This window comes from Podarcis tiliguerta (assembly GCF_965153285.1).
Source record: "Podarcis tiliguerta genome assembly, chromosome: 13".
Lineage (NCBI taxonomy): Eukaryota > Metazoa > Chordata > Lepidosauria > Squamata > Lacertidae > Podarcis > Podarcis tiliguerta.
In genome coordinates, this window is record NC_139546.1 from 1346120 (window position 1) to 1370490 (window position 24371).

Here is a 24371-nt window from a genome sequence, read left to right on the forward strand (position 1 = left end):
TTTCTCCAGATGTCAGCAGTTTCACAGATCCCACAGTGTATCTTACTGAGCTTGCACCATCAAATCGTTAAGCTGGGACTTGTATTCTTGGCTATATGCATCCATTTGCCTTCCTCATACACACTATAAGACCTCGTCTGACTCTCAGTGCAAAATGCAAAATGGACCATGGTGCAAATCTTAGGTCTGAGTTACAAGATTATGGTGTGAGTAATCATGCTTTGGGCCCCCAAAGGGTCCAGAGACTATTCTGGGTGACGTATCTTGTTTGTTTCACTTGGAAGCAGGGAAACTAGGCTAACCAGCAATTGACCTGAGGCCAAACTATTGGAACAGCTGGGTCATTTAGCCACCTAGAGTGAGCAGCATTTGGCAGCAAGTGAATTGTGGTTAGAGAGTAGACTTTACCTGTTGTAATCACACGCTGAGATGCGCTTGTAGAGTAGGACAATAACAAAAGTTGTTTATTATAGGAAGTAAATAACTTGCAGAGGAAGTTATTTCTATTTCTATTTCTTCCTAGTTCTAAACTAACACGCTATTCCAGAAATGACAAAGGCAATCGTGATTGCTGCTTTTCTCTCAGAGTATAGTCCCAAGGTGACTCCTCAGCTTGAGGTCTGAGAGAGAAGTGTCAGGAGCAGGAGGAAGGTGTAAAGCAGGATGCATCCTATCAGTCTAAAGTTAAACAACAAGGAGGTAAAGAAGTAAGCCTATAGGTTAAAGCAGTGGTTTTCGGCCCGTTTGCCATGGCACCCTGGGGTGCCTTGAATGATGGTCAGGGGTGCCGCAGTCCCCCTTTCCTTCCCTCTCTCCTCTGATGCCCTCTTGCATCTCTGCCTCCAAAGGCTTGCACAGCTGTTTGTTGCACCAGCCCTAGCTACAAGCTCCGTGGGCAAAAGGTGCCTCTGGGGCTGGCCAGGGGGTGCTGGTTGTCAGGAGTTGAGGCGGCCTCTGGGGGAGGGCCAGGGAGCCTAGCCAGGCAGTCCGCCAGCTGTTGGGAATGGACAGACAGGTCCCAGGCCCCTGTGGGGCAGTGTAAGGAGCCCCTCTCTTTGGGGCGGGGGGGGGGCAGCTCAGAGACCAGGGCACTCCTAAGGAGAGGAGAGGAATACTCCACAAAGGAGGGTGTTCCCAAAAGGGTGAGAGGCTGCCAGCTCTGGAGGAAGGGGTTACATAACTGGGCTCCTGAGCCCCACAGGGGTGCCACCGAAACAATGTAGTTGGTAAAGGGAGCTGTGGACTCAAAAAGGTTGGAAACCTCTGGGTTAAAGGTACAGGGATAGTCTGGGAATGTGGAGGTCCCTCACTTTTCCTGTCTTTACTCCATGAAAACCACTCTTCTGCAAGTTGAGTTGTACCCAAATGTCCAACACAAACCAACTCGGTGGTGGAACAGGGCAAGCATCCACCATGGAAAAGGATTCAGGCAGTTGAGCTGGAAAAATGCCCCTTGGAGAGCAGTCGCTTCTCAGAGCAGTTGACGTGCTGTACTGTTGACCAAAGCTAAACAGAGCAGTGGTTTGCAGGGGCGGATCTAATATGAAGCTAACGAAGCTATGTTCTGCCATCTCTTAAACTCTCTGAGGCAGACTGGGGAAGTCTAAAGGAATAGGAAGCAAAACCAACGTAGTTTTATGCATACCATTCTTGAACCATGTGGACTTGACGTGGAATATCACACAGTTCAAAGCATCAGGCTAATCCATATCTACTTGTGGATCTGCAGGTGATTTGCCCCAACATCTTCAGGTGATGATCAACCTCCTTCGCTGTGAGGACAGGATCAAATTGGTAAGAGGCCTTGCTCATTCCGCAACCCCCATGTGTCTGGACCACAATCTCTGTGCTGTGCTTGATAAAGGACTCGTGAGAGAGTATGGCAGATCCGCAGAAGGTGCTTAAAATCCAGGATGGTGAAGGCAGCATTTGAAGAAGAGCAGCCCTTGGAATCATTTTACTGGCACAGTAATCCAGCTTGAGCCACAAGCCAGCTCAAAGATGAGTTCAGTTTCTCCCATTGAAATCCAAGGGTGCTGCCTTGTTTGAATTGTGCTTTGAGCCTCTGCACTGGCTTCCTACTGTCTCTTGGGCTGCTTCCTAAAAGGCCCCAAGGAGCCTATTTCAGAGCAGGGGTGGGGAAGGTGTGGCCCTCCAGAGCTTGCTGAGCTCCCATCAGCCCCAGCCAGTATGGCCAGTGGTTAGGAATGATGGGAGTTGTAGTCCAGCAGCAGTCGGCGGGCCACCACAGGTCTTCCACTGCTCCTTTAGTGAACATTTCCTCACTTCGTTAACAGAGCAGGGCAAAAGTGTCAACCGCTTGGTGGGGTGCAAATCCATTTAAGTCACCCTCCCTTTTATCTCCTCAGAAACATACTTAGGTAAGCCAATACAGAGCTTGTGAAAAATCTGAGAGATTGACTTGAAGAGGAACACCTGTAACTTTAATAGAACAGAATATGGGCTCTCAGAGGCTGGTGTGAAGGAAGTGGTCACTGAGAACTGTCTTGCTGGTTTTTAGGCTGTTCGTCTGGAAAGTGTCTGGACAGACCGGGTGAGGTACATGGTGGTTGTCTATAGCACCGGACGCCAAGACACGGAGGAGAATATCCTGCTGGGAGTAGACTTTTCAAGCAAGGAGAGGTGAGTGCAGGTTTGAAAAAAAATGCCACCAGCCTGTTGTTTTCTGTGGGAGTCAGCGATCATCCAAAAGAATTGCAGTAGAAGCCACACACGTAAGCATAGTCTTATTTTAATGCAAAGGCTTAGGGTGTCAAAGACACTTGAGTTGACAATAAAATATAAAAGATGTTCAGGTGTCATGTGTAGGGGCAAACTCTGGATACCTACTCCCACCCACAGCAAGAACACTCACCAGAAATCTGTGGCTGTTTGCTAAGGTGTCCAGCCCGGGATGTTTGTGTGGGAATTGAAAGGCATCTTGAAGATGTTAAACAATTGTGAGAGGCCCGGAGTTTTGGACTTGAACCAGAGCCCCTAGTCTGCCAGCCAGTCACTTTTCTCTGCTTAACCTGCTTCACAAGGGAAAATAAAATGGAGGCATTGTGGCAGGAGAGAGGACCATATATGCCACCCCAACAGAATAAAAATGTAATTAACAAATGCATGAAATCTGGCCGTTGTTTTGTTGAGGTCCACATGTGTTTGAAGCCTGTCAAACATTGTCATTTCTCTTTCTTGGTAGCAAAAGCTGCACCATCGGGATGGTTCTGCGTCTGTGGAGTGACACAAAGATCCATCTAGATGGTGATGGGTAAGAAACAAGAGCATTTTGGCGGCTAGCAAAACGAAGGTGATGTTAGGCAGAGCAGGCCTGCTGGGAAAGGCCACTTCATTAAACTCAGAGTTGTTTGTATAGATATATTTTAGCTACTGTTAAGGGTGTGTCTTTTTGGTACGCGACCAAACCCTCAACTTCTTATTGAATATTGAAGCTCTGTAGTTAGCAATACAACATTATATAAACTTTATGAGAGCTTTGGTTATAAAGCAGTTTAAGAATGAATAGTATTACTAACAGCAACTTGTGATGCATAGCCCTAAGAGTGTGAATGATTTCTTCTTCATAATAGTAATAACCGCAGCGACAATAGCTTGTGATGCCTGGCCTCAGGAGCATAGAGTGATTTCTTCTCTCTGTTGGTCTCCTTGCTAGTGGCTTCAGCGTCAGCACTGCAGGAAGGATGCATATCTTCAAGCCCGTTTCAGTTCAAGCAATGTGGTGAGTAACCTTTTTCTTTTTCTTCAGCAGTTCACTCTTCTCATTCCCTTCTAGACAACAAAATGTAGCCTTTCACCTGCACTCCAGAGTGCCTCTGCCTGGCAAACAATCCCTGCCTTCCACCCCCCAGAACAACTCAATCACTGAATTGCTGCAGTTGCTGGAGGGGGAGGGGAGTCCTAGAAGGCTAGGCCAACTCTTGACCATAAATTAGGATATAACTTAGCTCCTCTCTCTTTAGAAAAAGCACCAGAGGGAAACTAGATGGTTGAGATGAATAAATTGGAGCCATTCTTCCTTGTCCATCAAATCTGCCAGGCTGCAAACCCACCCTTACATTTTAGGTTTCTAATGACAGGCTGGGAAATTGAATTTCTGTCCCATGGGAGAGTCTCAACACTCTTGGTGTCTTGCTGAACCAGAGCATGAAGTTGGACTGGTAAATGATTTAGGAAGGCTAATAATGTGAGGAACGGGAGTACCCAGCATGAAGAAAAAGGTATATAAATTGTGCAGAAGCTTTGCAGTTGTAGAACACCAAGAAATGAAATCCATCCTTAAAACCTTTTCATAGAACTTCGCAGCTTCACCTTTCCCTAGAACCCTCTCCTTCACTCAGTCCTTTGCAAAGCCTTAGTGGGATACAGCCTAGGGCAGAGGAGGGATCTCAAGTTATACCAACCCTAATGATGAGGAACATAAGGAAGCACACTTTCTCAGGTCTGCATAGCCCAGCCTGGCCTCTTCTGGCTGGCAGTGGCTCTCCTGGGTCTCAGGCAAAGAAGAGTCTTCCACAGCCCTTCCTGGAAAGTCCAGAGATTGAACCCAGCTCCTTCTGCCTGCAAGGGAGGCCCTTTCCAGCTTCTGTGCCTCCCCATCTCTTCTTTTCACCTCTGCTCATGCATGTGTCCCCCCCTGGCTGCTTGCTTATGTATAATTGCCATGGGGGAGCAGAGGCGTGATCTATGATGACTTGAGAACAGTTTTCACACTTTCAGGTTATTGAGTGATAACTGCAGCTGTCCTGTGAACGACTTGCTGTTTGACCCCACATGTTAATATCCTACACCCAGTCAAGTCTTTTGCCTGAGGCCAAGTGGAACAGAGCCATCGTTAGCCATCTGTTATCTTGTCACCTTGTCACCTAACAAGCTTCTCCGGTGCTCACAGGGGACTTTTGCACATTGGCTTACTTTCTGTTGTGCTTCCAGTCCAGCTCAGCATGGCCTGTGCCTGTATTGCTCACATGCAAAAAGAGTGCTCAGAGGAGGCCTGGAGAGGGCACCCTCCCCCTTAGAATATTAAGGGCTGGCACAGGCGTGGGCCCAGCCACCAGTGGATTATGTTCTTGCCCTGCACTTAATCGCTTTTGCATGTTACCAAGGCCCAGTTTATAGACACAGACTATGTGGTGGTCCTGCTTGAAATGCAGGGGTGTGGAAACTGCTCTTTGTGGTGAAAGACTGGTGGGAAGGGCCTCCTGAAATTTCAACCACACCAGTGCAAACAGCAGGGGGTGGGGCCAGGCATTGCAGCCATGTGGATGGTGTTTCTGGGAAGCATCCTTCCTGCCACCTGATGAAGGCACATGAAGCAGTAGTTCTTGCACAGGGGTCCCCATGAATGCCTCCTTGAGCTCCATGGTGCTACAGAGGAGAGAAATGTAATCAACAAATAACTCACTGTTCCTGCTACTTGGCCTCTGTCCTCCTGTGCCAGTGACAGGGATGGCACAACTCCTGTACCTTTATGGGATGGGAGAAAATTCAAAGTGTGAAACTTCTTCCATAATTACATCCCACTTCTGGGAAAGCATCACCTAATACTCTGCTTCAGGTGCCTTAAACTGTTCATCTTGCATCTTAATTCAGTAAAACCAGTTAGCATGGATTCTGATTTCAAACCCATTTTTTTTTTTCGTTTTTGGTATTCTAGTTGTATTTATCATATGCTTGTAAACTGCATTGAGACTTATGCGAAGGTAATTAGAGGATTTGACAAATTCATGGAGGAGATTAAGGATATCATTGGCTGTTAACCAGGATTGCTATGCTCTGTGCACCACAGCTGGAGGCAGTAAATGCTTCTGAATATTAGTTGCTGGAAACTGCAGGAAGAAAGAGTCCTCCTGTGCTTGGGTCCTTCTTGTGGGTTTCCATGGGAATCTGGCTGGCCACTGTGAGAACAGGGTGCTGGACTTGGGCTCCCTTTTGTCTGATGCGGCAGGCTCTTTGTCGCTGTTAATGTTTGTTCCTCTGCAGATTATTTTATCTGTCCCTCTGCCTCCCCCCATTCCTGTGTCCTTGGCCCTTGGGCAATTTTTTTCTCTCTGGGTTTCCATGCTTGCAGGTCCGCTTTGCAGATCCTCCACAAGGCTTGTGAGGTGGCTCGGAGGCACAATTACTTCCCTGGCGGGATGGCGCTCGTCTGGGCCACGTACTACGAGAGCTGCATCGCCTCCGAGCAAAGCTGCATCAATGAGTGGAACGCCATGCAGGACTTGGAGTCCACACGCCCCGACTCGCCAGCTCTATATGTGGACACGTGAGTCCTCCCCTTTGGGTTTTGGCCTGAGGTGTTCTGACTAGAGAAATCCCACAAATAGAAGGGTTCTTATATTCATCGGGGAGAGGATATCAGTTACTGTTAGCCCCGTGAGCTATGCTCTGCCTTCACAGTCAGAATACCAGTTTCTCAAAGCCACAGAAGGGGAGAGGGCTCTTGTGCTGAGGTCCTGGTTGCAGGTTTCCCATAATGGGCATCTAGTTGGCCACTGTGAGAAGAGGAGGCTGGACTAGATGGGCCATTTGCCTGATCCAGCGGGCTCTCCTCCTCAGAGTTAAATGTGAAAACCAATCCTGGGCATAAATTGTGCTTGGTGCTCTACAGTTCTGGGGGAAATTATGTGTTCTTTCCCCTCCCCCGCCTCAAAACCAGGGTGGAACCGTGGAAAGCAAGAAGGGGATAGTATATGTAGGATTTTGATAGGTACTTGGGTGTATTTGGGGAAATACTGGGATGCAGCTCTATGGAGGAACAAGATGGTGGCCAAAGGGTATTTTCACTGCTTAGCTACTGAAAGCACTACGCATCCAGTCTGCTTGAATCTTCAGTAAACACTGACTTTGTAGCCTGAGTTTAGCTTTTCTTTCACATGAGCACTAGTAACTTGATTGCTTTTGCAATGCAAGCAGAAGTTCCTGGGTTCCCAGGGAACAGCTCTTCATTGGGAGTCAGGCTCCGTGGTTCGCAGCCCCACAGATTTCTTTGCTGGGAAATTCCATCTCCCTTTCTTGCCTTTCCAGACCAACTGAGAGGGAGCGAGCAGAACGCCACATCAAGGCCAAACTCCGAAGTATTATGATGAGCAAAGATCTGGAGAACGTAACCTCTAAAGAAGTAAGCAGAGCCTCCGGTGGCCTGTCCTGGGACTGCCTTGCTTCCTTCGCTGCCTAGCAAACAAAATCGGAGGCCCTATATTGTTGTTGTTACTACTCTTGTTGCCGTGTGATGCAGTGGTAGGAATGTCTGACTAGGACCTGGGAGAGACCAGGGTTCAAATCCCCATGTAGCCATGAGGTTCTCTGGCTGACCTTGGTCCAGTCACTTCCTCTCTCTCTGTCCATCCTACCTGAGGAGGTGGAGAACCATGGACACCTCATTGTGCTTCCCCCCTCCCTTGCAGATAATTATGTTTAGATAGTTTGAACCGTGACTTACTCCCCTCCCCATGGCATTCTAACCTAGTTGTGTTGGTGATCCGTTCCCACAGCTGAGGGGCTTCCCAGGATCTTGACCATGGTGGGCCCTCCCTTTGGTATCAACTGCAAGGTGCCACCTCACTAGTTGAAGGGTGTTCTGCTCCAGTAGCTCTGAGAACAGATTCTGCCTAGGAGCCTGAAAGTACTTCTCTCTGTGTAGGCCCCAGACTGCTGGTGGGGGTCCTGGCTGACAACCCATGACACCATAGTTGAGCCTCTGCACTGACTGCCCAACTACAAGAGCTTAAGTCCAGGGTACATCAGGGAGTGCCTGAGCCCTGACATCCCAGTACGATCACTGGGATCATCTGCAGGAGCAACGTCACTGGTCGTTCCCCAAGTTGGCGAGGCTCATTTGACAACAAGAAGAAACTGAGTCTTTGGTGTCATTGGCCCAGCTGTGGAGAACACTAGAGATTCAGCCGGCGCTTTTCTATTCCATCAGGTCTATGCAGGCAATTAAGAATACTTATTTCCATGATAGCCAGCTGATTTCTTATTTAACTTTTTAAATATCTCTTTTATGGTATGGTTTTTTGTACAATAGTTGTAAACTGCTTTTTATGAACAGCAGCATATACCGTATTTTTCGCCCCATAGGGCGCACCGCCCCATAGGACGCACCTAGTCTTTTGGGGGAGGGAATAAAGGGGAAAAAATTATTTCCCCCTCCCCAGGCCCGGGGCTGGCGCGGGGGAAGCCCGAGCTTCCCCAGCCCCCAGAACAGCCCGCTATCCACAAGCCTAGGGAGCCACACCGGTCTCCCCAGGCTTGCGGAGAGCGCGCTCCAGGCTTCAGAATGCAGGCAGCTCTGCGCAACCTTTGGGAGCCCGGCACGGCTTCACGCTGGGCTCCCTAGGGTTGCGCAGAGCTTCCTGAAGCCTGGAGAGTGAGAGGGGTCAATGCGCACTGTCGCCTCTCGCTCTCCAGGCTTCAGCGAAAGCCTGCATTCGCCCCATAGGACGCACACACATTTCCCCTTCATTTTTGGAGGGGAAAAAGTGCATCCTATAGGGCGAAAAATACGGTAAATGCTTTTTAAATGAATAAGTAAATGTGGTCCATAAGAAGCTGCTCTTGTCCATCTAGCCCAGATTCTCTCCTGAGGCCTCAGGAAGAGAAAGGGCCTTTCTTGACTCATGGTGCCTGATTAACAGGAGGTGCCAGAGGTTGGACCCGGGGCTTCCTTCACGCTGAACAGTGACTCCCTTCATGGCCAGCCCGTGTTCGGGTGGATGGGCCACCTTCCTCACTCTGCTCCTCTCTCTCCCGTGTAGATACGGAATGAGCTGGAGAAGCACATGAGCTGCAACTTGAAGGAGTTCAAAGAGTTCATTGACAATGAGATGCTGCTAATCCTGGGGCAGATGGACAAGCCCTCTCTCATTTTTGACCATCTGTACCTGGTAAGTTGCCAAGCAGGTGAGCCCAGTCATTTGAAAGCCTTTGCCACGAACGCCTCTGTGGTGCTGCTTTTGTTGTGTGTCTTGACTCTAGTGTGGTTCTTCCAGGGTTCCGAGTGGAATGCCTCCAACCTGGAGGAGCTACGGGGCTCTGGGTGAGTACCACGTTTTCCAGCTCCTCAGTTAGCTGGTAATCCCTGGTCACTGAGGCTCTTCTTTTGAAACATCGGGGGGGGGGGGTTAGGAGGGAGAATTTCATCAAGTGCGGGTTCTCCTGTTGTGGTGTGGCAGCACTGGGAGAAACTGCACGTGCCAAAATTCCTCATCCTGCGCTGCTGATTTCAGTCCCAGGAGCCTTGTCCTCTGTTGGCGGTTGGCCTAGATGACCCTTGGAAGCCATTCCAACTCTGATTCACACGAGGCTTCTAGATCTCCAGGGAGAGTTTCAGTGCCCAGCACAGCGCTTTTTCCTAGCCCATAATAGAGTACATTATGCAAACAAGTAAAATGGCAGAATAGCTTATGTGAAGTAAAGCGAAACTGGCAGATGTCTGCATATGTCATGAAAGATGCGGAACTTGAGGTTTTCCTGGTGCAGAATTTCTGTTGTTGCAAACCAGGCAATGGCCTTGTGAAGGACAGGGAGAAATGCTGCTGTTTTCCCTACCCCCACCATCGTGATAAAACCACAGTCTCTTATAAAACTGTTTTTACAACAGTAAACAACAAATAACTTGCCCTGATAAAATTACAGACTTTTGTCATGCTATGTAACAAAGTTTCATTTGATTACTCTGAAAGATCACACCACACTTTCACATGAGTGTTGGGTGGATTCCTGCCACAGTCTGAACAATTTATGTATTCAATAAACATCTGCCATATGTTATAAAAGGAATAGTTTGTGTTTGCCCTTTGCTGCTCTGACCTGGCATGTTAGTTGTTCAGGCAATGCTATTGACCATACCAAGAATCACTGTTCAGCCCAATTCCACTTTTCCAGCATCTGGCTATCTCTATATGGGCAGCAGTCAATAGAAAGGCCATTTGGGTAATCTTGAGCGGGTGGGATTGCAAGTCCAAGTGCTGCCAGTGCAGGAGACTTTTCAGCTGTTTTGCACAAACATTGTCTTGATCTGTTCCTGTGTTTGCAGCGTTGACTACATCTTAAACGTCACAAGGGAGATTGACAATTTTTTCCCTGGCTTGTTTGCATACCACAACATCAGGGTCTATGATGAAGAGACCACCGACCTCCTTGCCCACTGGAACGAGGCCTACCATTTCATCAACAAAGCCAAGTAAGCTGATGCACAGAAGGGACACTTTTCCCGCATGCCGTGTTCTGGCAGCGATGAGGGAAGCCCTCTTCTGGATGCTGGGAGAGCCTCACTGTGGAGCGGACAGCCCAGGGCTCTGCCTCCAAACGGAAGGGCAGCTTCACCAGCAAAGTTTACAAGAAAGGCAGGGTGGCAGCAGCAGTCATGCCCAGGCAGCTCCATGTCCCTGGTGCCCTGCTGGTGAAAATAAAGGTTCCCTTGCTATCTGTTTTCACTGATGATCCTTAGCGTTCATATGGCACAAAGGAACCTTCACTGGTCTCCGTAATCCTTCCAACAGTCTTGAAAGGCAGGTCAGCAGTCTTCCTCCTGTGTTGCACCCAGCAGAGCCAGTGTTTTCCTGGGGAGTCCCTCAGCCACTAGGCTGCACCAGCCCAGAGAGAGCCACCAACTGGCCTGTCCCCTCAATCACTGGTGTTGGTATCTTGACCAAAATTGTATAAGCTAACTGTTTATTTATTGTATTTATAATCTGCCCTTCTCCTAAGTTGGGATTCAAGGTGGCTTACAACATTTAGAAGTATCATTATAAAATACAAAGGAAAACAAACTAGTTAAAAACCAGCAGTTGAACTACAGTTTGCCTTGACAGCTGCCCAGCGATCAGCATTGTTTGCACCTCAGTTTCCAGAGGCCTTTTTGAGCAGGAAGCTCTCAGCCTGCCAATGGAAAGAGGGAGCCCATATAGCCTCTCAGGAGGGAATCCTTCAGTATGGGAGCAGCCACAGATCAGGTTCTCTCTCATGTCACCACCAGCCATGCCTCTGATGTGGATGGGGCTATTTGTTGTGTTCTGTATAGCGTCTTAAGACCCTCTGCTTCATTCATCCTCACACTTGCCCTGCAGAGTGTGTTTGCATTATCCTTATATACAGATGTGGAGCTGAGTTGGAGAGAGATGGATCTGCCTTAAGACTCTCCCTCTCCCAACCAGTACATAAGTGGGCTGGGATATGAGTTCAGAGCTCTTACTCACTCACAGAGGCTTCGTGGCCATTGCTATTATGAGCACCTGTGCTGTGCTGCCAGGCAGCCAGAGCTACTATACCCATGCCCTAAATAAATGCTTGCTTGTTGACAAATCAAAGAGGTGCTTGGAATCTTGATTCACAAAAGCTTTCAAGTGTCCCAGTTTGTGCTGCAGAACCAAGAATGGTTGTTTCCCCAGCTGCCAATCTCCCTCCCTCCCTCCCCTCTACAGGAAAAACCGCTCCAAGTGTCTAGTCCATTGCAAAATGGGTGTGAGTCGCTCTGCCTCCACCGTCATCGCGTACGCCATGAAGGAATTTGGCTGGCCCCTGGAGAAAGCATACAACTACGTCAAGCAGAAGCGCAGCATCGCCAGGCCCAATGCTGGCTTCATGAGGCAGCTCCTGGAGTACGAGGGCATTCTGGACGCCAGGTAGGGCACTGGTGCTTGGGAGGGAAAGTGGAGGGAGCAGGGTAAGCATTGGCCCCATGCTGCCACTGACCCCACTGTTCCTCTGTCTGAAATGGTGGCGCTCAGGACAGATCCACACATTCAGGAGAAGGAGGCGCTCATATGCCTCAGACTCCCTTTGCTTTACTCTTCTGCTTGACTTTATTTACATCAGGATGAAAGATGTCTTCCTTCAGGTCACGCAGCACAAGGTGCACCTCTTCTTGTCGTGCCTTTGTCTTTTCTTAACTCTAAAATGGGAAAAAACAACAGCCATACAAATTACTTTAAAAGAAGAGAAAAGAAAAGGCAGGTGATGAAGTCTTCATGGGCTGCCAGTCTGCTCTGAGCCTGACTCAAGGTTTTATTCATACATCAATTCATTCTCATTTAGGGCATTGGTACCCTGCTCACCAAAAAGGCTGCCAGAGGCTTCCATCTGTTAAAACAAGACACTCCCTGCCCCACAGGCTTGCAAACTAAAAAAAAATTGAAAGAAATAAGAACAACATATAACACACAAGGGGGAAGGGACAGGGAGGGAAATCAAACTTAGGCACCCATTCCTAAACAGTTGTTCTTATAATGACCAGCTTGCAAATGCAGGGGGTGCCTGATGTTGTTGGGCATTTCAGCAAAGTTTGATGGACTGAGCCCTGCTGCTTGCTGTCTCTTCCACTGAGGCCGTCCTATGGAATGGCTGCCCCCAGGTGACAGCTGAGAGAGAGGAGGCCTGGTGAGGAACTTTGAGAAACACATGATTAATTTATTCTCTCTCTCTCTCTCTCTCTCTCTCTCTCTCCCCCCCCCCCCCAACCCGGCTGCCTTGCCCCATAGCAAACAGCGTCATAACAAGCTATGGAAGCAACAGCCTGAGGACAGCCTCCCCCAGAACTTGGGCAGCTCTGGTGGGCCAAGTGACTATCTGCTTGACAGTCTGGATGTTGACCTGGATGCTCCTTGCCAGCCCAGCTGTGCAGACCCCCGCACAAGCCAGGAGGCCGTGGGCTTCCACTACTGTTTCAGGCGCCTTTCTGACTCCTTGCCTGTGAACCGAGAGTCACTTTTCCAGCTGGAGGACCTGGAGAGGGACTTTCTGCTGGAGGAGGAGGAGGAGGAGGTAGATTTGGCAGCAACAGAGCTGCCCTTCTTGGGGTTTGTTGATGAGCCTCCAGTGGAAAAGCTGAAGAGTGTGGAGAGAGCAGAGGTCTCTGGGGAGAAAACTGTGGAGGGGAATCCTGAGGTCAGCCTTCTGAAGGCTGGAGCTGTACCCAGGCTTGCTGTCCCAGAAGAAGGAGACCCTGCAGAGGAGAAGCTCATTGAGCGCTGGAAGTGTCACTCATCTGCGCAGGAGGAGGAGAGCCGGTGGAACTGTGAGAACTTGAACAACAACAACAGCAAGAGGAGCTGCCCGGAGGATTTTGAGGTGTGTGTTGGACTGAACTGTGGAGCTCAGTTGAGCACATCAGAGTTTTTGGTTGTGTGTATGACTGACACACACACACACACACACACACACACACACGGATATTGTTGCATGCCTTGGCATTACCAAAGGCAGATCATGGTAGTTGCTCTTGTTTGGAGTCCTTCAGGAGGTCATTTCATACTTTGTTGCTGTTCACCCTCTCCCTTAGTACGCAAGGCCATGCTTCATATTGTCCCCCAAGCAGGATCTTCAGGGATGCATCATGTGATGGAATATCCCTCCCTGAACCGTGCTTTCCTTTCTGGGGTGTAAGTAGCCCTTCTTTCCATAGGGGACACAGGCAGCCTGGGAGGGTTGGATGAGGCCCAACTATTAATATATAGCAGAAGAGAACATGTAAGCTGTCTCCGGGAAAGTTCACAGGGAGAAATAGCAGTAGGAGTATGCTTTTCTTTTCTTAAAAAGAGAATAATAGAGTTGTAGAGGTGGAAGGGACCCAAGGGTCATCTAGTCCACCCCCTGCAATGCAGGAGTCACAGCTAAAGAATTCTTGACAGGTAACCATCCAACTTCCGCTTAAATGCTTCTGGTGAAGGAAAGTCCACCACCTCCTGAGGGAGTCCGTTCCACTGCTAAAAACCTCCTTCCACCAGAAAGATCTTTCTTATGTTTAGTTGGAATCTCCTTTCTTGTAACTGGAATCTATTGGTTTGGGTCCTGCCTTCCAGAGCAGGAGAAAGCAAGCTTGCTCCATTTCCCAAGCTAAACATACCAAGCTCCTTCAACCGTTACTCATCAGGCTTGGTTTCCAGGCCCTTGATCACCTTGGTCACCCTCCTCTGCCCACATTTCAGCTTGTCAATATGCTCATTTAAATTGTGGCCTCCAAAACGACACCATATTCCAGGTGGTGTCTGACATAAGGCAGAATAGAAGGGGACTATGACTTCCCTTGATCTGGACACTGTTGAGAAAAGGATTGAATATTCCTATTCCCTTCTCATTTGGACGCCTCCTCTGAAGTGAGAGCAACAGAGCTCACCGCCCCTTCCTACTTTTGTGTTCTCCACATATTAGGAATTGAGCAGAACCAATCCGGGCGAATAAGTCTCGTGAACTCAGCAGCCAGCAACCCCTGCGACACTTGAGAGTTTTGCAGCTCACCTGACCCAGTTGGCTTACGCACTGAGCCTCTTCCTCAAACAAACCAGTTATGCTATATCCCCAAGATGCAGCCTGTGGATGGAAAACATCACAGCTTGTCAGAGTGGGAGGGTATGAGAAGGAAGGTCACTTGCACCCATCCATACTCAGAATGCAGCAGGGAAAGCAGCACATTAATGGTACATAGAACTATACAAGAACATAAAAGGAGCCTGATGGGTCAGGCCAATGGCCTGTCTAGTCCAGCATCCTGTTCTCACAGTGGCCAACGAGGTTCCTGTGGGAAACCAGAGAGCAGGACTTGAGCACAAGAGCAGTCTCCTCTGACATGGTTTCCAGCGACTGGTATGCAGAAGCAGAGCAGAGCCGTCCTGGAGCCATTGATATCCCTCTCCTCCGTGAATGTATTTACAGTGGTACCTCGGGTTGAGAACTTAATTCATTCTGGAGGTCCGTTCTTAACCTGAAACGGTTCTTGACCTGAAGACCACTTTAGCTAATGGGGCCTCCCGCTGCCGCCACGCAATTTCTGTTCTCATCCTGAAGCAAAGTTCTTAACCCGAGGTACTATGTCTGGGTTAGCGGAATCTGGAACCTGAAGCGTCTGTAACCTGAGGTACCACTGTAATCCTCTTTTAAAGCAACCCGAGTTGGTGGCCATCTCTCCCTCCGGGGGGAGGAGTTCAGCTATGCGCTTTGGGTGACTGCTTCCCTCAAGCAGCTACGGACTTCCCCAGCCGGCCTTCTCCGTCAGAGGCATCCTGCCTGGCCCCTCAAGCTCGCCCCTTTTTCCCTTGCCCAAGCCAGGTGCAGGAGGAGGCCAGCAGCTGAGGAAATCTCCCACAATGCTGACAAAGGCTGCTATTTCTGTGATGGCTGCTTCAATGAGGAAGCCCTCTGTGGCTTTGTCTGGCGGGAAGGAGGAAATCCTGACTCCCAGGGAGGAAGCTGGGTGCTCTGACACTGGTTTTCTCCACCACTGTGAGTGGCGTGTGCCAGCCAAGAGGTCCCTTGGACCGTTGTCATCCGTTATTTTTAAAAGAGCAAGTTTCTCTTCATTTCTGCAGCTCCTTCTAGCACACTTAAAAACCAGAGAGGGACAGTAGGGAATTCGTTGTATTTTTGCCATCAGGGCAGAACTGAAAAATAGCCGCTTGCTGAGGTGGAGCTTGTGCTATGAACCTGGTTTTCCTGAGTCATCCTCTCCTCAGAGGACCCCCAGTAGTGGTGCTGTGTCACCAAGGTTCCCCCGGCTTCTGAGCTGGGTTGGATGCCTTAAACCAAGCCCTCAGACCATGGAAAAATGGTGTTTATAATTCCCTCCTAACTTCCATAGCACCTCTAATTTTTGCTAAGTGGTTTACATCTTCATTTGCATTTGCCTCCCAGGAAGGTGTGCTGGCATTATTCCTGCTGCATTAAGGGAGTCTAAGAGAGCCTGGTAGACCAGGTCTATGTCATGATTCCAAGGCGGAGATGAGGCCTCTGGGCCACCACACTCCAGGTCCCAAGAAACTCTCCTCCCGGCCACAGCAGCTCCTTGTGAATTTGGCTTCCCTGGGTCTGGAAGTTTCACTTTGAAATGCAGAAAGGGGCAGAAGTCCTGTAAGTTCCCCCACCTCAGTGGAACCACCCACCTGCCATCATCAAACGTTATAGTGACATATGGGATTAATTGACAGGTGGGTTGTCGTGCCCAGCTGCCAGAGTTGGCCCTTGGGGCCCAAGCAGAATTGAACTCCCTGCATATCAACTGATGGGCAGGGGCTTCAGTCCCTTTCCATACCCATGCCTGACATCATGTGTTGTGGGCATGGCTTCAGGAAAGCAGCCTGGTGGCTTACAGGCCGAGGGGCTCTCATTCCTGGCAAAGTGTGTCCATGCACTTTGGGCTCCTAGATGGAAATGTAGTGGGGGATCTTTTCTCAGTGGCTGGCTTGCCACCCAGTTTTGTCCTTAACGGAAGAACAGCCCCACTGAATCCAGCCAGGGTCCCCAAGGACAGCTCCACGGTGCCCTTTCAGGAGACCGGGCTGCCAAGCCAAGTGGTAGGAGGCACAGGCCGCCTGTAGCCTAGTCTGTTTCCGAGAGCAGCCAGCCTGGTAGCCATAAGAAGTGTGAGCCACAGCCCTCCCTTGTTCTGATTCTGACTACACATTAGGAAGAACATTTTGAGTGTAAGAGCTGTTGGACAATGGAATGGTCTCCCTCTGAAGGCGGTGGACCCTCCTTTGTTGGAGGCTTTTAAGCAGAGGTTGGATGGCAATCTGTCAGGAATTCTTTAGGTGTGATTCTGGCAATGTAGGGGGTTGGACTAGAAGACCTTTGTGGTCCCTTCTAACTCTACAGTTCTATGATTCCACCCCCACCTCCCAAGCACCTGGTAATTCAGAGACACAGTGCCTTAGGACACAAAAGGTTCCAATTACCTAGTAAGTAAAAGGGAAAGGGTAAAGGACTCCTGGAGAGTTAAGTCCAGTCAAAGGTGACTATGGGGTGCTGCGCTCATATCGCTTTCAGGCTGAAGGAGCCGGCGTTTGTCCACAGACAGCTTTCTGGGTCATGTGGCTAGCATGACTAAGCTGCTTCTGGCACAACGAACACTGTGACGGAAGCCAGAGCGCATTGAAATGCCTTTCCGCTGCAGCCGTACCTGTTTATCTACTTGCACTGGTGTGCTTTTGAACTGCTAGGTTGGCAGGAGCTGGGACAGAGCAATGGGAGCTCACTCTGTCGCAGGGATTTAAACCATCGACCTTCTGATTGGCAAGCCCAAGAGGCTCAGTAGTTTAGACCATAGTGCCACCCACGTTTCCTAACCAGTTGGGCAAAGTCTTTTAAAAATTATTTTTAATACAAGTATTTATAAAAAGTGCAGACAACGTGTAGCATCATAACAGACTTTTGTCTGGTGCAGGAAAGTGGTGAGGAAGACTGCTTCTTCTAAAGCAGTCCAAAACCAACATTTGTGTTTTTCCCTTAGAACTTCTGTGGATTTGATGGACTGATTAAAGCTCATATACTTGATTGGCTAAGCTCTAGCCCTGATGTGCTGGCAGACCTGCTAAACAGCCACTGATAGACCTTCATTCATTCACAATTCATAATTTTATTTCTGTGCCACTATTCCGTGCTCAAAGTGGCTTACAACCAAGAAAATAGGAACACATCTCACAACCAGTCATCACAAGAACAATTTCATAATAGCATAATAGAACAACAATGTATTAGGAAATATAACAAAAGCACAATATAACAAAAGCACTGTAAATATAACACAGTTGCACTAACCACATTGCATCTCCTGGCAAGAGCAAAAACAACCAGGGAGCTTGACAGTTTTACTTTGGTCCCAGAAACACCCCTCCAATTACCTTATTTATTGCATTGCTCTCCCACCTTTTTCTCCACAGAGCTCAAGGTGGTGCGCATGGTTTTCCCTCTCCTTGTTTAATCCCACCCCCGCCAAGGTGACAGGCTGTGACTAGCCCAGGCTCCCTTGGGGAGCTCATGGCCAAGTGGAGGTTGGAACGCTCCCAGGTCCTAGTCCGACACACAAACCACTGTTATTACTATTGCTATACTACACTGGCTCAGTCCCTCTCCTGCAGCATCAAGTGGGAGGCTTCCAGGGCAAGGGGGGGGGCAGCTGGAAGTGCCCCTACCATGATGATGTGCCCAGGTCTATGGAATGGTAGAGCTGGAAATAACCCCAAGGGCCATCTAGTTCAACCCCCCGCAAAGCAGGGATTGCAGGTTCTGCTTTCCCATTTTTGCTTCATGCCTGGCACCTCTTAACCTGGCCTCTTTTGTCTCCTTCAGCACGATGCCATCTTTGGGATCCTCAGCAAAGTGAAGCCTTCCTACAAGTCTTGCGCCGACTGCGTGTATGCCAGTGCTGGCGCCTCAGCCGACACTTTTGGGGAACCCTGTGAGCCCCTGCACCTGGCCTCCCGCTCCCGCAGCTCCACGGTCTGCACGCAGCCGCCGTTCCTCCTGCACAGGACACCCGCGTTTTTGGAGCAGGCATTCTGTGAGTCTCCCCCAAAAGAAGTCCACACTGCAAAAAGCATCAGCTTGCCTCCGCTACTAGCGGGGAGTGACGTGCAGAGCGCTGATCCCAGCAAACCTGCAGCCGGCTGGCCCTGCAGTGCTTCCGAGAAGCCCAGAGATGGCCCTAGGGCTCCAGCTGGCCTGAGAAACTCTCTCTGCGAGAGGAGTCCCGTCCTCAGCGATGGAAGGAAAGAGGATTGCTTGCCAAGAAGGGACGCCCGGCAGACCAAGGACCTGAAGTACTTGCTCTTCAGCAAGGATTTGGAGAAGCCGACCACCAATAGCTACCTGATGCAGCATCAGGAGTCGCTCCTGCAGCTCCAGAAAGCGGGCTTGGTCCGGAAGCACACGAAGGAGCTGGAGCGCCTCAAGAGCCTGCCAGCGCCTGAAGCAGCTGCTCAGGGGAGGGAGTGCCCTGGGGGCCCGGCGGACGGCAGCATTCCGGAAGAAACGCAGGAGCTGGAGGTGGCCCAGCAGGAGCAGCAGCCTCTTCCCATACCCAGGGGTATGAAAAGTGACACTGAGAAGCTGCAGAAAAGCCCCCTGGTAGGCGGGGCGCCTCAGAAGACCTCCACGCCTGTCCTGTGCCGGACGGTGGACCACACAAGCAGCTTCACAAAGGACTTTCTCAAGACCGTCTGCTACACACCGTCGTCGTCCCGGAGCTCCAACCTGACGCGGAGCTCCAGCAGCGACAGCATCCACAGCGTGCGAGGGAAGCCTGGCTTGGTGAGGCAGCGGACCCAGGAGATTGAGACCAGGCTGCGGCTGGCTGGCCTGACGGTCTCCTCCCCGCTGAAGCGCTCCAACTCCCTGGCCAAGCTGGGCAGCCTCAACCTGTCCTCAGAGGACTTGGCGAGCGAGACGGACCTGTCCGCCCTGACGGACTCCAGGGAGACCAAGTCAAGCGAGTCCTCGGTGGTGCGCTGCCAGCCTGCCCTGAAGGCCACTGGAGAGCAAGCCACCTTGCCGCCGGCAGAAGCCGCTCTGGCAAAGTTGAAGGGCAGGCTGTGGATGGGGGAGAGTTGACACATATTTATGACCTTTGTTAAAAAGAACTTGTTCCTTTTATACTTGTCTCTACTAAATGCAGTTTTATCATTTTGCAAAAAGATGATAAAGTTCTCTGCCCTTCCCGTGTGATGCCACAAGTAGTGTGGGGAAAGGGGGAGACTTGACAGGGCTAGCAACCCGGTGGAAAAGGCGCTCGCAGCCTCCCGGCTCAGAAGGCGATGGCGGCATGTGTGAGCTGGGCCTCTGCTTTCCTCGGGGGTGGGGTGCAGAGGGGCAGATCCTCTTCCCCTCCCATGCTGGAAAAGCAACAACTCTTTCTTGCAAGGTTTCCCTGGCGGCTCAATTTGAGCACAATTTCCTAGTTCAAAGAGGCACTTGAGGTAAGAGCCTAAGAGGGAAACACCAAACCTGCTACCTCCATTCTTCACGTATTTATACATGGGATTTTTCTTTTAAAAAACACACAAAAATCAATCTTGTTCCGAAATTGATGGTTCTCCTTTTGAAGAGTTACAGTTCAGTCATTGTTGTTAACACCACTACACAGATCCCCATTCCTGCCGACTTTGAGTTTATGTGCCCCGAGTGATGGTCTTTCTGGTCACTCGCCTGGCTGAAGGAATGTTGAGTTTCTCCTGGGATGGGGGATGATCATCCTGTGGCTCCTTGCCTTCTGCTGTCCTGTGGCTTTGCTAAGACAATTCCATCAATGCTGCTTGGGACGGCAACCTGGAGCCCCTGTTAAAAACAGCAGTAGCTGAATTCTGAGTTGTCAACCTTTTGAGTTTGGAGCTTATCATAAAGCTATTGTGGCACAAGAAGGGGGAGCCTGCCCCCCCAGATGTTGCCCTGCTCCTGCTGCCACCCCTGAAGAGGGTTGTAGTCCAGCAACATCTGGGGCCCACAGGGCCCATAACCATGATGTCCTAAGGTTGCTGATCACACATGGAATAAAGGATTGGGTGGCAGTGGTTTGTTTGTTTTTCTACTGTTGACCTATGTTTGGAAATTGGGGAGAGTTTCTGTGGAATTGGGGACTTTTTCGCTTTTGTCTTAATATTTTTGTAAAAATGAACTGTGTGCTTTGCTCAACTTGCAGCAGTCAGAAGGAAGCTGCATTTTGCCTCAGGATCAGATGGTGCTCCTTGCCAAGCTCCAGAGCTGCTTGTGGACTGGGGCAGCATCATCCTTTGTTTTATTGCCTGGGTGCCACGGGGGGTGAAGAAAAAAAGACGACTTCTTGACGCTTTCCCCAGAGGTGCGTCTCACCAGTCACACAGGGGGTCAAAGGTTACTTGAATCTTGGTCTGCTGTTGCTGCTGGTCTTGCTGACCGAGGCCAGAGTGTCTTGGGGCTCAAGATTTGATTTCTGAGCTGTGCTGATTTCTGAGCACCACAAGGGAGGGGACTTGTGCAATAAGACCAGATGTGTGTGGGGGGGGGGTCCTCTCTGCAATATTCATTGTAATTCAAAGGTTCAGTAGGGATTGTTCTTGGAGCACCCTCCCCTGTGCGCACACCAGGGTTCTCCAGACTTAGTTGGAACCTTCTGGGATGGAGTGCCAAGAGCAGAGGAGAGGAACCCATCCTCACTTGGAGCCTTCCCCACACTGTTCTGGTCACAGGCCAGAGGTGAGTCTGGTGCAGGTCTTGGAGAACTTCTGAGGCCTCACGCAGAGGCTCTCAAGCCAAGGGGCGGGGAGGACTCTTGGCATTTCACTCTTCCTAAACACAGGTCTCGGGCCAGACAGAATATGGTCCATCCCAATCGCCAATCCAGGGCCAAAGAGGGGATTGCCTCATGTCCCAGTTGATGAGCAAGTGCTACTGAGAACCCAGAGTAGGGCTTGCCGCTTGCTGCTCTCCACATTTCTTTAGGGCTGGCAAATATTTAGGATAGTCAGTGGGGTCACTCCTTGCGGCCCTTGTGACAGTTGTGGAAGCCAGCATGCCAGCTCTTACCTTTTGAAGTCCACAGCAGAGCTTCCACGTGCATTGTGGGTATCTCCTACTCAGGTCATTGGGGCATCTTCCTTTGCCTGTTGACATGGTACAGATTTCTGCATTGCAGGGGGTTGGACTAGATGACCCTTGGGTTCCCTTCCAGCTCTACAATTCTATGATTCTGTTGCTGGCTTAGGGACACCTCAGAAAGAGATTCTTCTCCAGGTCTCCTTGTCAACCAAGCCTGCAAGCGAAATGGTCAGCACCAATTTCTGTACTCTAGCCTCTGGTGTGAGTGAAGCTTTGTGGTGGAAACTGAGCAGGCACAAATGGCGAGTCAGACAAGGTGCCAACTGTTGGAAGCCTTTCTCTGCAACTGCTGTAAGTCAGAAGCCTTGCTCTTTGCTTGGAAGTATAAGCTTGGAACAGACAAAGCTGTTTTGTGTGTATTCTGATTATAAGTATTGTTCCACGTGGCTTTTCCAATCCAGGTACAAAACAGATTTGCACAGGCCAGATGCCCAGCATTCACCCTTACCATGTTGGACCTGTTCCTCTGGAGCCCTTTGACCAGTGTTTCAGGGAGGAAGCCACAGGACTGCTTTGGAGGCCAAATTTGAATTTCAGAATCTTTTCATGAGCTGGACTCAACATATTAATTAGCAGTCCTCAAAAACCCATGGGTGTGTCTCCTCCCGATACAGAGGTCCTTGCTTCTGGTTGCGGCTGGGTAGCCAGCAGGTTCCATGCGGAGTGAATCTGTTGATTCATTAATTTTAGGGCTGGGTGTTGATTTGTGCAACACTACTTTATGCCGACCATGTCAAAGTACTGTAGAAGACCTTTTTAGGGTTCAAGACTCTTGTAGTGTGTAGCATGAAATGCATTTTGTGTTTAGTGTTCCTTTTTCATTTTTGTCCACTGCTGAAAGTCATTTCATTGCCACCCTTGCTTCTTGCCGAAGTCGCCACCCATGGGATTACCCAGTGTACTGTGTGACATCTGGTATCAAAAGGCGACTGCTACCTTCTTTCTTCTCCCCTCACTCACGTCCCAACGCCAACCCCAAAAGCAGCCTGCCCCCATTTCTCTACAGCCCCAATCAGCTGTGAGTCAAGAGGGCAGCAGCTGCAGAAGGAGAGCAGAACACCAACTGACCTCTCATACCCGTGCCCTGACCCCGGTTGGCTCACCGGCCACATGCTTATTTGTATGAATTGCTGAGCCACCTTTGAACCATTTTCCCACAGTGATGTAGCCACAGACCAGGGCCCACAGCCTTTCTCAAGAACCACCAGATTTGCCGGTCATTGCTGGGGCAGCTGTGCATTCCCTGTGCAGCTGGTGTTGCTCCTGGTGGAGCAGTGGCAGTTTGCCTTCCTGGTTGCTTAGCTTCCTCCCTCCTTTAATGTATGATGCATTTTGGCAACAGCAGGTGCTGGGAACCACCCTGTCATTCTAATGCTTATTTGCAATATAGAACATAAAACTTGCAGCAATATACATTCTTGGAAGCCCTTAAGGCTGCCCAGTGGAGAATAAGAGCACAGCACAGCTTACCAATACACTTTTAAAACCAAACCTTAGCAGCCCTGCTGAAGGGTTCTATTTTGACTCATGAAAGGGGCTGCTGTCTCCTCCTCCTGTCCTGTTTATCCTCTTATTTCCAGGGAGTTAATTGTTAAGAATTTAGTTCATGGCCGAAATAGTTCTTTATTGCATATGGAAGACTGCAATATTTGATTTTACCCTGGAAAAGTTCAACTGGGGGTACAACCTTGCTTACTATATCTCAGGTTGACATTGTCCTTTTTTAAAAAAAAAAAACCCTGCAAAGGTCTTTAAGCCAATAGCAAGCATCTAGCCCATAGCATACCATTTCAAAGATTATTATTTTTTAAATCCGCAGGAGGTTGCTAGCTTATTTAGATGCATGGCATGGTAGCTGGTGGTACTTCTTTTACTTTCTTTTTAAATTGAGTGCCTTGTGGATAGTTTACAAATACTGTGTATTTATGTGAAGTTCTTACTCTTATTTGTCTTGGTACCTCTGATGTTCATGGTGCCCATAGAGCTCCGCCTATAATACTTTTAGTTGAAATCATGCTTACATACCTGAAGTTACTTTTGTCATTTGGAATGGCTCGTTGACGTCCCATTTGCTACTTGAGAAATTGTCGACAGTGGTTTTGAGTTTTTAAAAAGAAAAAGCTCTTCTACAAAGACCCTCTTTCCACACACACTGCACACTTGTTGGATTAATCTATGCAGCGCCAAAGGCAGGCAGGGACTCCACAAGGCATCTCAAAGACGGAAGGAATTTGTCCTCTCCACCAGGTGGATCTCCTGGAGCCTGTGCTCCCTGCCAACATATGTCCCAGCCTAAAATCTGAATTGCACAAATGGAGACCTTTTAGTCCCTCCAGCTTATGCTCTTCCTGAACATTTTAAATGAGATGGCCCCATTTTGATTCTTGTTTATTCTTCTGTTTTGCAGTCCAAGTCAGCTTATCATTTGTGTTGCCAATGTACATTGATGGGCTCATTGAAGCATAAGTCCATAGATGGAGCTGCTTCTTTGTAAAATCTTGGCTGGTCCAGATATTGACAGGCCCAGTTAGCACCCCACACTTGGTGCTCTGCACCCACCACCAGACGTGGTAAAGGAGAGCAGAGCAAATGAAAGTGGGGTTTATGTTTTGAAGGGCAAAGAATGGCCATTACTAATAGAAAGGCACTTGCTCCATGACACTTCATAAGTTGCATCCAAGAGCTAAGCTCACCCCCAAAACCTCAGCTGTCCACTGTTAGCAAAGCCCATCACCATCTGAACTGGCCTTATCAATGTGTGAAATAATTCAAGCTGACAAATATGTTCCTGGTACAATGTACATTTTTTTTATTCTAGGGTTGTTGTTTTTTATTTTAAAAAACTAAACCCACCTATATACACTGTGTTGTGTGTGTGAGAATGTATGTATGTATGTATGACTACATTCACAGTAGGGGATGCAATATGCACTTTTTTTTACTTGTTAGTAAAAGTGTACTGTATTATGTGCTTCTCATGAGGAAACAAATAATAAAAAATTCTTTACAAA

The 24371-nt window shown here is 49.3% G+C and overlaps 1 protein-coding gene across 4 annotated transcripts in view; it reads left to right on the top strand.

The window, feature by feature from the left end:
- SSH1 (slingshot protein phosphatase 1) overlaps positions 1-24371 on the top strand; it is a 45579-nt gene extending 21208 nt beyond the window's left edge. For 3 of the 4 annotated variants that reach the window (XM_083407508.1, XM_083407510.1, XM_083407509.1), the window contains 12 exons: positions 1730-1794; positions 2522-2643; positions 3206-3274; positions 3677-3742; positions 6092-6286; positions 7048-7141; positions 8781-8909; positions 9015-9061; positions 10061-10207; positions 11448-11648; positions 12504-13092; positions 18082-24371. In XM_083407508.1, coding sequence (XP_083263634.1) covers positions 1730-1794; positions 2522-2643; positions 3206-3274; positions 3677-3742; positions 6092-6286; positions 7048-7141; positions 8781-8909; positions 9015-9061; positions 10061-10207; positions 11448-11648; positions 12504-13092; positions 18082-19341 — 2984 coding nt within the window. In that variant the 3' untranslated portion in view covers positions 19342-24371. Of the gene's footprint in view, positions 1-592; positions 700-1729; positions 1795-2521; positions 2644-3205; positions 3275-3676; positions 3743-6091; positions 6287-7047; positions 7142-8780; positions 8910-9014; positions 9062-10060; positions 10208-11447; positions 11649-12503; positions 13093-18081 lie in introns of those variants that run through there. The other variant, XM_083407511.1, reaches the window with a different exon arrangement.